At 46.3% G+C, this 12057-nt stretch overlaps 2 protein-coding genes across 2 annotated transcripts; both read right to left on the reverse strand.

Annotated features, from left to right (window-relative positions):
* Positions 1–1795: 1795 nt before the first annotated feature.
* On the reverse strand, positions 1796–3376 carry LOC112887739. Its single transcript, XM_025953999.1, has 3 exons — positions 3142–3376; positions 2445–2605; positions 1796–2338 (listed from the first exon to the last, which is right to left on the reverse strand). Exons 1-3 carry the CDS (start codon positions 3247–3249, stop codon positions 1981–1983), a joined length of 627 nt encoding a protein of 208 aa, XP_025809784.1. The 5' UTR covers positions 3250–3376; the 3' UTR covers positions 1796–1980.
* A 2840-nt stretch (positions 3377–6216) lies between these two features.
* LOC112887738 lies at positions 6217–7966 on the reverse strand. Its single transcript, XM_025953998.1, has 3 exons — positions 7720–7966; positions 7335–7537; positions 6217–7252 (listed from the first exon to the last, which is right to left on the reverse strand). Exons 1-3 carry the CDS (start codon positions 7819–7821, stop codon positions 6655–6657), a joined length of 903 nt encoding a protein of 300 aa, XP_025809783.1. The 5' UTR covers positions 7822–7966; the 3' UTR covers positions 6217–6654.
* Between the last annotated feature and the right edge of the window lie 4091 nt (positions 7967–12057).

The raw sequence follows: 12057 nt of genomic DNA on the forward strand, positions 1-12057 counted from the left end.
ACAGGGTTTCTTGATCCATTGATGATATCCCAAGCTCGCTACAAAGAAGTTGTTCGGAGACATGGAGAAGAATACAAAGACCTTGATGATGATGAATTTGAGAGAGCAGTAAAAAAGAATCAAAGAAAAAAATGAGGCTAATGGCAGCATACATCGGTCGAGCCATGTACAATCATGTACAACATGGCAAGGAGTTAATAATAGCTCCGCACCACTTTAAGTAAGTTCTCCACATGGTTTTGAACTACAAATTATGGCAATCGTGATCTTAACATGTGTTTTCGTATATGTATATGTAGTGACCACTACATTTGTATCAAGATCTTTCCAAAGAGTGGTACAGCCATGGTCTTCGACTCGCTGAGAATGGAAAAGGATGCATATAATGACTTCTTGAGGATTTTAGAGAAGTATGACTATTTTACACTTGTACTTACAACTTAGCAAATGTATTCTCTTAATCTCACAATGGTATTCTTATATGCAGCGCATACCATTTTTATTGCAAAGATCTTGGCGGCGAGCATCCAGAGGACAAGCCTAATTTGTCAATATCATTATGTTCAACCAGTCAGAAACAACCTCCTGGTACTGTCCTGTGCGGTTATTATGTATGTGAATGGAGTCGTGTCAACCGTGAGGATGTAAGTTCCCTATCATTGTCTATGTTTCAATTTTTTTTATTGCAGCCCATGACATTACTATTACAAAGCACCTTTTGCTTTCATTCCAGGTTTCTAAATCTAACATCAAGGATGAATCGCAAGGAAGAGATATGGCTACTGTCAGCGTGGCTAAGGTTGTAAGAGACTTGCTTTCCTTTTTGCACCGTGAAGTTCTTCCCCCAAATAGACTACTCTTCAATGAAAAGGGAAAGTTGTCTGATCTCCCAGAATTGTACAATCTAGCTCACAGTGTTTAGACCTTGAATTTGTTTAGCTTATGTCATGTGTGGGCTGTTCTTCAATGTTGATGTATGGACTTGAACTTGAGCTGCTGTAAATTATGGTTTGGTGCTAATACTATTGTTGTCGTTCTGTGAATGTGATATGTGATTTGTATGAATCTGTATATCTATTTGTTGTATGAATCTGGATATGATTTATGAATGCAAATTGAATTTGGATATGAATCTGGACATATTAAACCGCTTGTGATGTGTTAGATCACAAGCGTCTGGGCTTGCAACCCGCTTGTGATATGTATTTATCACAAGCGGCTGGGCTTAAAACCGCTTGTGATATGTTCCTATCACAAGCGGATTGGCTTACAAACAGCCTGTGATATGAATTTATCACAAGCGGCTCGGCTTAAAACCGCTTGTGATATGTTCCTATCACAAGCGGATTGGCTTATAAACAGCCTGTGATATGTTCCTACCACAAGCGGCTTTTCTTTCAACCCGCCTGTGATGTCTCTGAAACACAAGCGCAGTGTTTGTTTCTCGCAAGCGGTCCGTTTAGACCAAACCGCCTGTGATGTTTGTCTATCACAAGCAGTGCGTTTGGACCAAACCGCCTGTGATGTTGGTCTATCACAAGCGGTTTGTTTGGACAAAACCGTCTGTGATGTGTGTCTATCTCAAGCGGTTTTTGATCGACCGCCTGAGATGTTGTTTTACATCACAAGCGGAGCGTCTCAAGCGGTTCCTGAAAGCGCTTGTGTAGAGGCTAACCGGACCGCTTGCGTAGAGGTTTATTGTAGTAGTGTGATTGCGGAAAGACAGTTGAACTGACAAACTGGCTATATTAATATCTCTATATATCGACCTTGTTTTAGTTTGCAACTTAGCTCCTGAAGAGATCAAAGCAGAACTATTAATTTTCCAAACAGTACGTATACAAGGCTCGTTCGGACGAAAACAAAATATACTCCATCGTACACAGGGCTCGCGATCATTATTCCCCTTCGGCTCCAAACCATATGCAGACGCATGGCATGCTTTCTGTTATGAGGGGAAACCATACATGACGCTGGGTGCTACACATGCTCGTGTCCTTGAGGCGGAGCGAACTGCTGACTCGGTGCTTGCGTCGTCGTTCCATTGCCTTGAGCGGGCGGAGGGGGCTGCTGATGCGGTGCTTGCGATCCATATACGCCTGCAACTCCTGCCTGCTGGCCCGTCGCGATCCCGGCAGGCGGCGGCTGCTCACCTGCTGGCTTGTTGGGTGCGTCCTCCGCCGGCTGCCTCCTCAGCATGATAAAGGAGGTGATCCCGAGCGCCGTGGCGGCGACGGTGAGCACGGCTGCGCCGGCGTACATGCCGCCGCTGCTACGCCCGTTGGCGTTCTGCGACGCCCCGAACAAGAACAGCACCGACGCGATCACGGTCCCTATCCTACACACACGGCAACTTATCAGTTCACTCGTAACTTCGATTCATGTATGTATATATAGTGTGTGGACTGTGGAGATAAGAGATTCAGAGGTGGTCGCGCACTCACCACGAGACGACGCCGGAGACGAGGATGATGGTCTGCTTGGTCTCGGAGAGAACGGGGCGGAACTTGCAGTAGCCGACGGCTGCCACTGCCGAGACGGTGGTCTGCGCCACGAGCAGGAAGAGGGCGGCGCAGATCCCCAGTCCGGGTGACGGGTTCGGGTTCTGCAGGTATTTCGTAGATGCACTGGGTAAGCAAGCGGCGGGCGCCGGCAATGTCACATATCGACACGAAGCAGGGTAATCTAGCGGTCAACTGAGTAATCCCTCCTCCGAACTTCGAAGCCCCCTATCTTGGCATTACTCCCTAGCTACCTAGCTCATCTTCAGTGGCTCCTGCCGTCAGATACAGAACCGATGGCCGCGACTTTGCTATGCTAATCATCTCTGAGCTCCCTATTAATGAAAAAACGTGCTCAGGTACGAACGCACGATCGCGGAAAAAAATCCACCACTGAGTGACACGATGCAGTAAGTCGCCTGGGCTGTAAACCCACTAGCCTCCAACGAACCACAACCCAAATCCTAATCTCGAACTCTTACCTCATCAAAATCGATGAGGACGCATCCAAGCGCACATGCTAATCAACCAAGTGCGTTTTAGCAGATCCGGAAAGGAGAAGAAATGCTAAACAAGATCATGATAATGCATATTATGCACAAAACGAGATAGTATAGGTAGATCAGGAGCTAGCGCTTACAATAGCGTTCTCCCCCTCGGCGGCGAATCCCAAGATGGCACTCAACGCCCCTAGAGACCCGACCACGGCGGACACGATGATCACCATCTTGTCCATCTTTATTTCCATGGTTCTCCTTTGCACGATCGACTTGCTTCTGGTAGACACAACTGATGCTGGGACAGGCCTTTAGATCAACAGATCTATGGTTTATATAGGCGTTGCGCACATGCATGCAGTCTTGCGGATACCTCGGCTCGAGGACATAATAGTATACACGGTGGCGTAGATGGACGAACACTCCGCTGTCGTAATGTGATCACCCTTCTAACTTCTAAGGTCGACAAAGCACCAGGGGTACGTTCAAGTCAACTGCTTCTGCACATGAACATAACGTTGCAGGCCGAGCAGAGTTTCAGTTTGATTTGGTCATTACCATCTGGCATGTGGCATCAATGTCAAATATCTCAAATGTCAGCTTAGTACCTGGGATAACTAATCATCGATGTCAGATGTCATTAGAGTATCTGCTCACTGAATCGATCTGCTGATTTATTTATGGCAACATGTTTTGTGTGCTACTGAGTAGGTACGGCCAGTCGAGTGCACATGTTTATGCAGCTTCTTGTTATTATTCTGAAAGTGAACTTTATCCTTTCTTCTCTTTCTTTTTGTGAGGGAGAGCGCAGGGTGGAAATGCACGCCAAGTCCCTACCTTACTCCCGGCCCTGTTATGCTTCACCGGTCACGTACAGAAGAGAAAACAAGAACACTACTAGGACATTACTTCTTCTTAAAAGAATACTTTTTTATTAAGGAGAAAAGATCCAGCCTGGACCATTTACAAATGAATGTCTATAGCCAAAGAGATACAAAGACGCATTACTTAGACTACCGGCATAGCAAAAGGCATTACAAGGTTGAGCTAAAAGCAAAATGAGGGTGCGTTTAGATTGCAAAAAATTTGCAACAGTGACACTGTAGCACTTTCGTTTGTATTTGACAAATTTTATCTAATTATGGACTAATTAGGCTCAAAAGATTCGTCTCGTGATGTACAATTAAACTGTGCAATTAGTTACTTTTTTTACATACATTTACTGCTCCATGCATGTGTTTCCAAAATTGATGTGATGGAGAGAGAGTGTAAAGTTTATAACATTTGGATGCATCTAAACAGGCCCTGAAGAGAGAGTGTAAAGTTTATAACATGTGTTTCCAAAATTGATGTGATGGAGAGAGAGTGTAAAGTTTATAAAATTGATGTGTTTATAACGAGTGAATGGCGTTGTCACAATTCACAATGGCGCGCGTAGTCGGTCTTTCGGAGATCAAGGAGACCCACCTAGGCCCCTAGACCCACCTTGTCGTGGTCGACAGCCAGAGCCTATGGCCGAGCAGAGACGTCACGCCACGCCGCAATGGCCAATGGGTGCTTCCCTGCCCTACCACGGCTTCCATCTCTAAGATAATCTACTCGGAGACCATTCGTTCGGAGTCCGCCCATTCCAGATTCTGTTCATAACACTAACAAACTGGCTAGTGCACAGGGATTATTGTAAACCATCTGTGTCAGTCTTGGACTGAATCTACTATTACTTGCATCGGTTGCACTTGCACACAGGTTGCTGTCTGCAGCATGTGTGTACGCTCAGTGCCACTGTACTCTGTATTTGCGCCTAGCAGGCCAGTAGCCTTGACTTTGACTATGCCATTCCTGCGCTGCGTCGTGAACCGTAGAGGAACGAGTGGCAATGGATCGGAGCGTGGAGCAGTAGAGCGCACACACCGTCCATCGATGATGCTGCGGCGATAGATTAGGCCGGTCGAATCAGCCGCGTGCGAAAACGCCGAGCCTACCGAGGATCCCAGGAGAGACTTGGGTAGCCATAGCCAACGGTTGCGGCCTCCTGGCAAGTCGGGGAACGTCGTCGCGACGCGTGACAAGGAGGCATCGACCGCCACCGCCAGACGGCCAGAGCACGGCCATCCGTACCCATGCCGACAGGCCGAGCAGGCGAGCATTTTGGCAGCGGTGGCGCTCGCCTGCCTTGCTGGCTGCCTGACTAGGTCTCCGTCAACACCTGAGCGACGACACGATTGTGTCTGACTGGGTTGGGAAAACACTCGACGCTCGCGAGCTGCTCATATTCGATTCGTCTTGAACGCATTCAAGACCAGCTCGGATTCATGAGCCAAAGCTTTGTGATGGACCTGATTCTGATGTACTCGAGGGCCACACAGCCCATGATGGTGTTTAGAGTGTACGGAGTATTTAGGTCCAAACAAAGCCGAGTGACCTCCGATTTACTTGGGCCCTTGGACGAGCTGGACCTTGAACGAAGAATCTGATCGGGCCGCTTCGTCCCTACCTTCCTTCTTCCGGCCTGCCCGCTGTCCCGTCCCAGCAGTGCAAAACTCCGTAGTCCCCTTTTCCTCCGCAGGTTGGCCCATTTTGACCCACGGTCCATTTCCAGGTACCAAAACAATTCTCACATCGAAAACAAATTGTTCCATGAGGGCAGTAGGGCACCTAATTGTATTCGCGAATTGTTGACCAGTGAGAAGCTGGTCGTTGAAGTTACTCAAACCTTACTTCCCTTTAGAAACAATGAAAAGAAATTGTTCCAAAAGCAAAAAAAAATATTGTATTATATGACGGTGTGCTAACTAGGGCTATACATTTCAACCTCAACTAGTCTACATAACAAGTTTAGGAACTTTTAGGGATTTGGATGATTCCATTGGATACGTTTAGGAATGAATATTGTATTTTACTCTTAAAAAATTGTCTCACGAAAATACAATTGCTTTAGGATTACAAACAGGTGTACCCAAAACTCTGCCATCACAATGATACTGACAGAATATCAACTACTTCGATCTTACCTCTTATTTTTAGATATTTGAAAACGAGTTCCAGCCTTTTGCATCGTTTCATAATGCGTAAGGCCTGAAAAGAGTATAACAAGGCTATTATCACGAATGATAAAGCGAATAAACAAATGTGACAAACAGTAAGAATTAGCCACGTAGCTTATGACATCATCCGTTCTTAACGAAAACTTTCAACCATTTTTTCCAAGATTCACATGATACAAGCAAGAATACATGCCTTGATTTCGAGCTCACACAATATAGCAGTGGATGATTCAAAAAAAAAGGAAGAATTACAGGATACATGCATGCTTCGATTTCGAGGCCCCTGAAAGAAAAATCTAGGAAGAATGAACAACAAACCGACATTAAAACACCAGCGACGAGACAGCAGACGAACAACCATGCATACAACTCGATCACTGAGCACAGAAACACAAACACTTGGAGCTATAGCAACTGACGACCAACGATGAGAGAACGATGTTCAGGTCAGGTAGCGACCCCATTATCCGTGGCTTGAACACCATCTCCTGTAGTCGAGGTAGCCGTATCATCAGAAGCGAGCGATTTCTCCACCACCCGCATAAGCAGTTTCGCTCCTGCTTTGACCAGATCTCCTCCGCCAACAGCCGTTAGTGCCTCCGCTTGCTGTCCTTAGTCTTGCGGAGGGGGAGCGGTGGGAGGAAGGACGGGGATCTGCATGTATACCTGAGGAGGCTGGACAGGGTACTGTGGTGGGTAACTCGCCGGCTGCGGTTGTGCGTACGCTTGAGGCGGCGAGAACTGCGGGTGGCCCGTCGGCACCCAGGTGGGCGGCGGCTGAACGTCTGGCTTGTTTGGAGATGCGCCTGCAGCCGCCGCAGCCTGCGGGAACTGCTGGTGGACGACCTGGCCCATCGTGTTCCCAGCGGGCAGCGGCGGTTGCGCCGCTGCGGGCCAGAACTGCGGTTGGCCCATCGCCACCACGGCGTGCGGCGGGTGCTCGATTGGCTTGTTCGCAGCCAGCGCCGGCGGGAACTGCGGCTGGCCCGTGGCGTGAACCGCCGGCGCCGCCGTTGGGTTGTTCGCCGTCTGCCTCCGCAGCATGACGAAGGAGGTGAGGCCGAGCGCCGTGGCGGCGAGGGTGAGCACGGCCCCGCCCGCGAAGATGCCGTCCTTGAGGTAGAAGCAGTCGGGCGCGGTCACCCGCGCCACGTTCGCGTTCCACGCGGCTCCTTGGATGAGCAGCGCCCACGCGATCACCGCCGCAATCCTGCACGCGCGCAGCATGTAAGTCTCGATCGTTTGCACATCCTGCGTGGTGTTAGTGTCACTACTCTGCTCCTACTACGCACCATGAGACAACGGCGCAGACGATGGCGATGATTCGCTTGGTCTTGGAGGGGATGGCTCGGGACTTGCAGCAGCCGCAGCAGCCGCCGACGGCCGTGACGGTGATCTGGGCCGCCAGAAGGAAGATGGTGGCGCAGATCCCCAGCCCGAGCGCTGGGTTCTGCGGATAGATGCACTCGTCGTCCAACACCAGGATGTCATTTGGCTGCATGCATGCAAGATCCAAGTTCAGTAACTTCAGTTAGCCAAGCAGTACAAAAACTAAGAGATCGATCATTCACATTGCAACAAGACAATGTCTAAAAATAATGGAAAGACAAAAAAGAAACACTGAACGTGATCCTGTGTGATATTGTGAACAAAGTAGCTAGCTGGTAGCGCGCTTACGGTGAGCTTTGTCCCTTCAGCGGAGAACCCCAAGATGGAACTCAACACCCCTAGAGAGCCGACCACTGAGCACACGATGATCGTCGTCTTGTCCATTGTCATTCTTCGGCAGAGATGAAGAGAAGATACGGTGGCGTCGACGCTGCTCGCTAGCTATTCCGCCACTGCACTAGGCGACGTGTATGCTTATATGGACGTTTCGCACATGCAGCCTTGAAGAAAGCTTAGCTCGGCTCGGACACGATTGCTGACGTGGATATAGGTAGAGAATGCCATTTTTATACAGGAATCATGGATGGGGAGACAAAATGAAGAGGCATCATGTTCGCTGTAATTATTCTCTCATCATTGTACTTAAAGACGGTACTGTATTCTTCTTTTCTCTGTGATAACAGTTGACATTTGACAGAGATGTGGTTTTGCGTTAATTTGTTAGTGGAAGGCTAAAGTTTAGCGCTAAACTTTGACATCTATTAGCACTAATATTCTTCCTAAAGTTTAGCTAATTTTAGTAAAAATATAAGTGCTAATAGATACTAAAATTTAGCATTCAAATTTAGCACATCCAAACAGGCTCTTACCCAGCCTATTACCGTCTCGTGAAGGGGCAATGCCTTAGTCGGGCTGTTCCTTATTACTACCATTGTAGGATCATCAAAGCTTTGACATTTGACTTTGATGACAGATGGCAACGACCAAATCAAAGCTGAAATATCTGCTCGGCTGGCAATTAAGTTCATATATACTGTATACAGTCAACCAGATACATGCATATGCATGTGAGCACACGTAAGCAATGCACGTAATGTAAAGTCGCTATGCATTTCTTAATTATTCTCAGGCTGAACAGTAAAGGACGTGTTGATCAAATTATTGTCCTACATAAATTAAAAAATGTAGTTTGCAGCGCATGTATGCTCTGTATACTTTTACCTAGTTGACTTTGACTTTGCCATTTCTGTCGGGTCGTCGTCAGCCGTCGTGGAGTGAATGCCATTAACGACAACGTAACGTATAGACTGTTGAGTCAATACATCATGCATGGCAATTCGAGTCCAATAATCGGAGGCACGTGCAGCTAATCCTAACAAGTTACTATACACGACGTCTTCAGTGAAGATGTGGTTCGTGTATGCATCTGGGGACCTAGCTAGCTACACCTTGTTATTAACAGCACACTGCTAGGCTAGTTCACAACAATTTTAAACCATTTGTCGATCGAATAATTAGAGTTAAATTAAAGATACTAGTTTGATTGCATACAGGGTGTAATCTGCAGGACGTATATATAATGCTCATCATTGCAGCTCCTCTACTTCTATATATCCAGTTGACTTGACTTCCCATGCCATTTCCACAGCGTCCTAACTGTAAACGTCCCAACGGCATTGAAGTGCAGAGTACAGAGTCTTCCGGAGGGCCGGAGATCAAGGCCGGACGAATAAGAAGCATGTGAAAACAACTCCCAGCCCAGCAACTCCCCCAGTTAATACGTACTCTTGGTTTGGGGCTAAATGATAATCAACGATGGCCTAATCGCACAAGTTGCACGCAGCGTAGTGTTCTCGGAGCACCATCCGGCGGCTGGGACGAATCGCGTCGAGTGGGAGAGGTATGCAGCGACTGCCCGAACCATCTCCATGCATGTTCCATAGCCGTGTGGTGCTCCGCGTTAGAATGCAGAAACACTACGTACAGGCACCGGTCCGGGCAGGCAAATTTTTTTGACCGTGGATGCTGCTTCAAGAAGCCTGCAGCTGACGGGGAGAAATGAAGTTGTGTGCTCACCATCTTGTTGGCTGAGGCATGCCCATGGTGCCTGCCTCCACTTCCCCAAGTCTGGTGGATCAACTCCCTATCGAACTGATTCTTTAGTTGGGGATCTAGTATTCTTGGTCTCTATCTTTGGTGTTGTTGCCATCGATTAAGATTCAGGTATCAACTCCCTATCGAACTGATTCTTGGTCTCCACTTCCGAAAATGGCATGCAGGACATGAGGCCAGACTTGGGGAATGTCCCAAGCAAACCATTGACAATTAGTTCAACTGGCCTAGCGCAACAATGGAAGATAAGTTTCCTGCCCCGGCGGGTGCCAGCAAGATACAATTAGACACCATTTGTATTCTCTTCACACCATGGACATCGCTGATCCACTAATGAGACTCAGTTCCCCGAGCAAGTTACAATAAGCAACCTTTTGTACACTCATGAGCACGTTTTGAAAAATCATAAGCAAATTAGAGCAAAGACAAAAACATTTTCTACCATAAAGAAATGACCAACTAAAACATACACAAGTAGTGTCTTGTTTTGAAGTTCTCAAGGAATGCAGTGGTGTAATTGAGTTTTAATTTGGATGCTTAGTTTTGAATTTATAACAATTTAAGTTGTGGAATCACTTTGCTTGTGATGGTTTTATCTACTTGTTTTATTTTTTAAAAAAAATAAAGGCAGGAACACTGCCATATCATTTAAGAAGAGGAAGCAGGCTGGTTCTTACAAAGTTGTATTACATGAAACAAATAAGAACTCTAGAACAATATCTGAACTTAACGTAATAACTAAGAGAAGTCCAGGCCTCCACAGTTCCATTTCCTCCTCGATGAAGCCAAAACACTCGAGTTGGCTGTCACACTTTGTCTACTTGTAATTTTATCTTTGCACGTAGGGGTACATCAGCGTTGGAGAGAATTGAAAGGTGAAACTACAAGGTTCACCCCACATGATGCTGGAACCAGGTCGGCTGCAGTACTGTAGCCTGCAGTGCGCAACTCAGATGGGCTTGTACACTTAGCTGGTTATGTTTTGCACCTACGGCCCACGTTCTGGCCCAATATTTTTCTCATCGAGAGCTCCGTTATAAGAGCCACCACCAGTGCCGATGGAGGGAAAAAGCAGCGGGAAAGCATTAGATTGGAGGGAAAACACACTCCAACACAGTATCGTTTGCGGTTGAGACGGCAAGAAGAACGGATTTTGAAGGCAAAGAGCGATTCATCTGCTTCAAGGGAAGATGGGTGAGGATGTGAGTGGAGACACTTACAGACCTTACCTATTTTCTTTGTGTACTACACAAGATGATTGTGCTACTTGCTTTATTTATTTAGCCGTGCTAGACGCCTGGACCTGCTAGCTTACTGCATGTTTCTTGTATTTGGTTGAGCAGAGCAGCTTACTTTGAACTTGTCATCTACTATTTCAAAAATTCAAGTTATAATTGGTACTATTTTTCTATATTTACTGGTTAGTAAAGCGTCGCTTCGCGTTACGCCTTTACGCTTAAAAGTTAAAAAGGGGGTCGCTCGCCTTAACTCGACTTATCACCTTAATAAGTATGATTTTCTTGTATAAGCATTGATAAAAGTACTAATGAATTTCAGGGAGAAAGTATTACCCTCTTTAGTTCCTCATGTTGGCATGAAATTTACAAATCCAGAAGAGGGTTGGAAGTTTTGGCTAGACTACAGTGGGCAGAGTGGTTTTGAAGTTAGGAAGCAATATGCAAACAAAAGTAAGATTGATGGAAAGGTAACATCATGTAGATTTGTTTGTGCCAAGGAAGGTCATAGAGGGAAGGACAAGAGGAGTGATCAGGTGAAATGTCCCCGAGCTGAAACAAGAACAGACTGTGAAGTGCGTATGGGTCTTGTAAATGACAAAGAGACAGATGGATAGAAAGTTTATGATCTGAAGTTGGAACACAACCATGAACTTCATTCACCAGAAACTTTTCACTTGATGGTGTCACAAAGAAAAATTTCAGAATTGCAAGCTTTTGAAATAGAAACAGCTGATGATTTAGAAATAGGTCCTAAAGCATCACATGAATTAGCGTGTCGCCAAGTGGATGGACAATGCAATAGACCTCCTCAGCCACAGCTTGAAGACAAAATTAGTTTGTGCCCAAGTATTTCTAATGCTGGTGAAAGTACAGCTCATGTTAATGTTGCTGCACAGAATGACACATTGAGTAATGCACAGTTAAAGAAAAAAGAGGTCCGCACAAGAAGTTCAAAGAGGTCCGCACAAGAAGTTCAAAGAGACAAAAACTTGGCTGGGAAGAAAAGTAAAAAGGGAGGAAAAAAGGACAAAGAAAAACTCTTGTGTCTGTACAAATACCAATGGTATGTCAAATTTCTTTAACAAGTGCATTACATCATTATTATACATTTTCGTGCGCTGATGCTCTCTCTTTCGACTTTCTATTCTCGCAAGGCACAAGATATTGGGAAAGAAGCAAGCAGTGACAAACACAAGGACTCTCGAGAATATGGGACCATCAGCTCCTTCACTCAACTATTGAACGGGGCAAGCAGTGATGATCTGAAATTTAAGGA

The sequence above is a fragment of the Panicum hallii genome, chromosome 3 (genome assembly GCF_002211085.1).
Source record: "Panicum hallii strain FIL2 chromosome 3, PHallii_v3.1, whole genome shotgun sequence".
In the NCBI taxonomy this organism is placed as follows: Eukaryota; Viridiplantae; Streptophyta; class Magnoliopsida; order Poales; family Poaceae; genus Panicum; species Panicum hallii.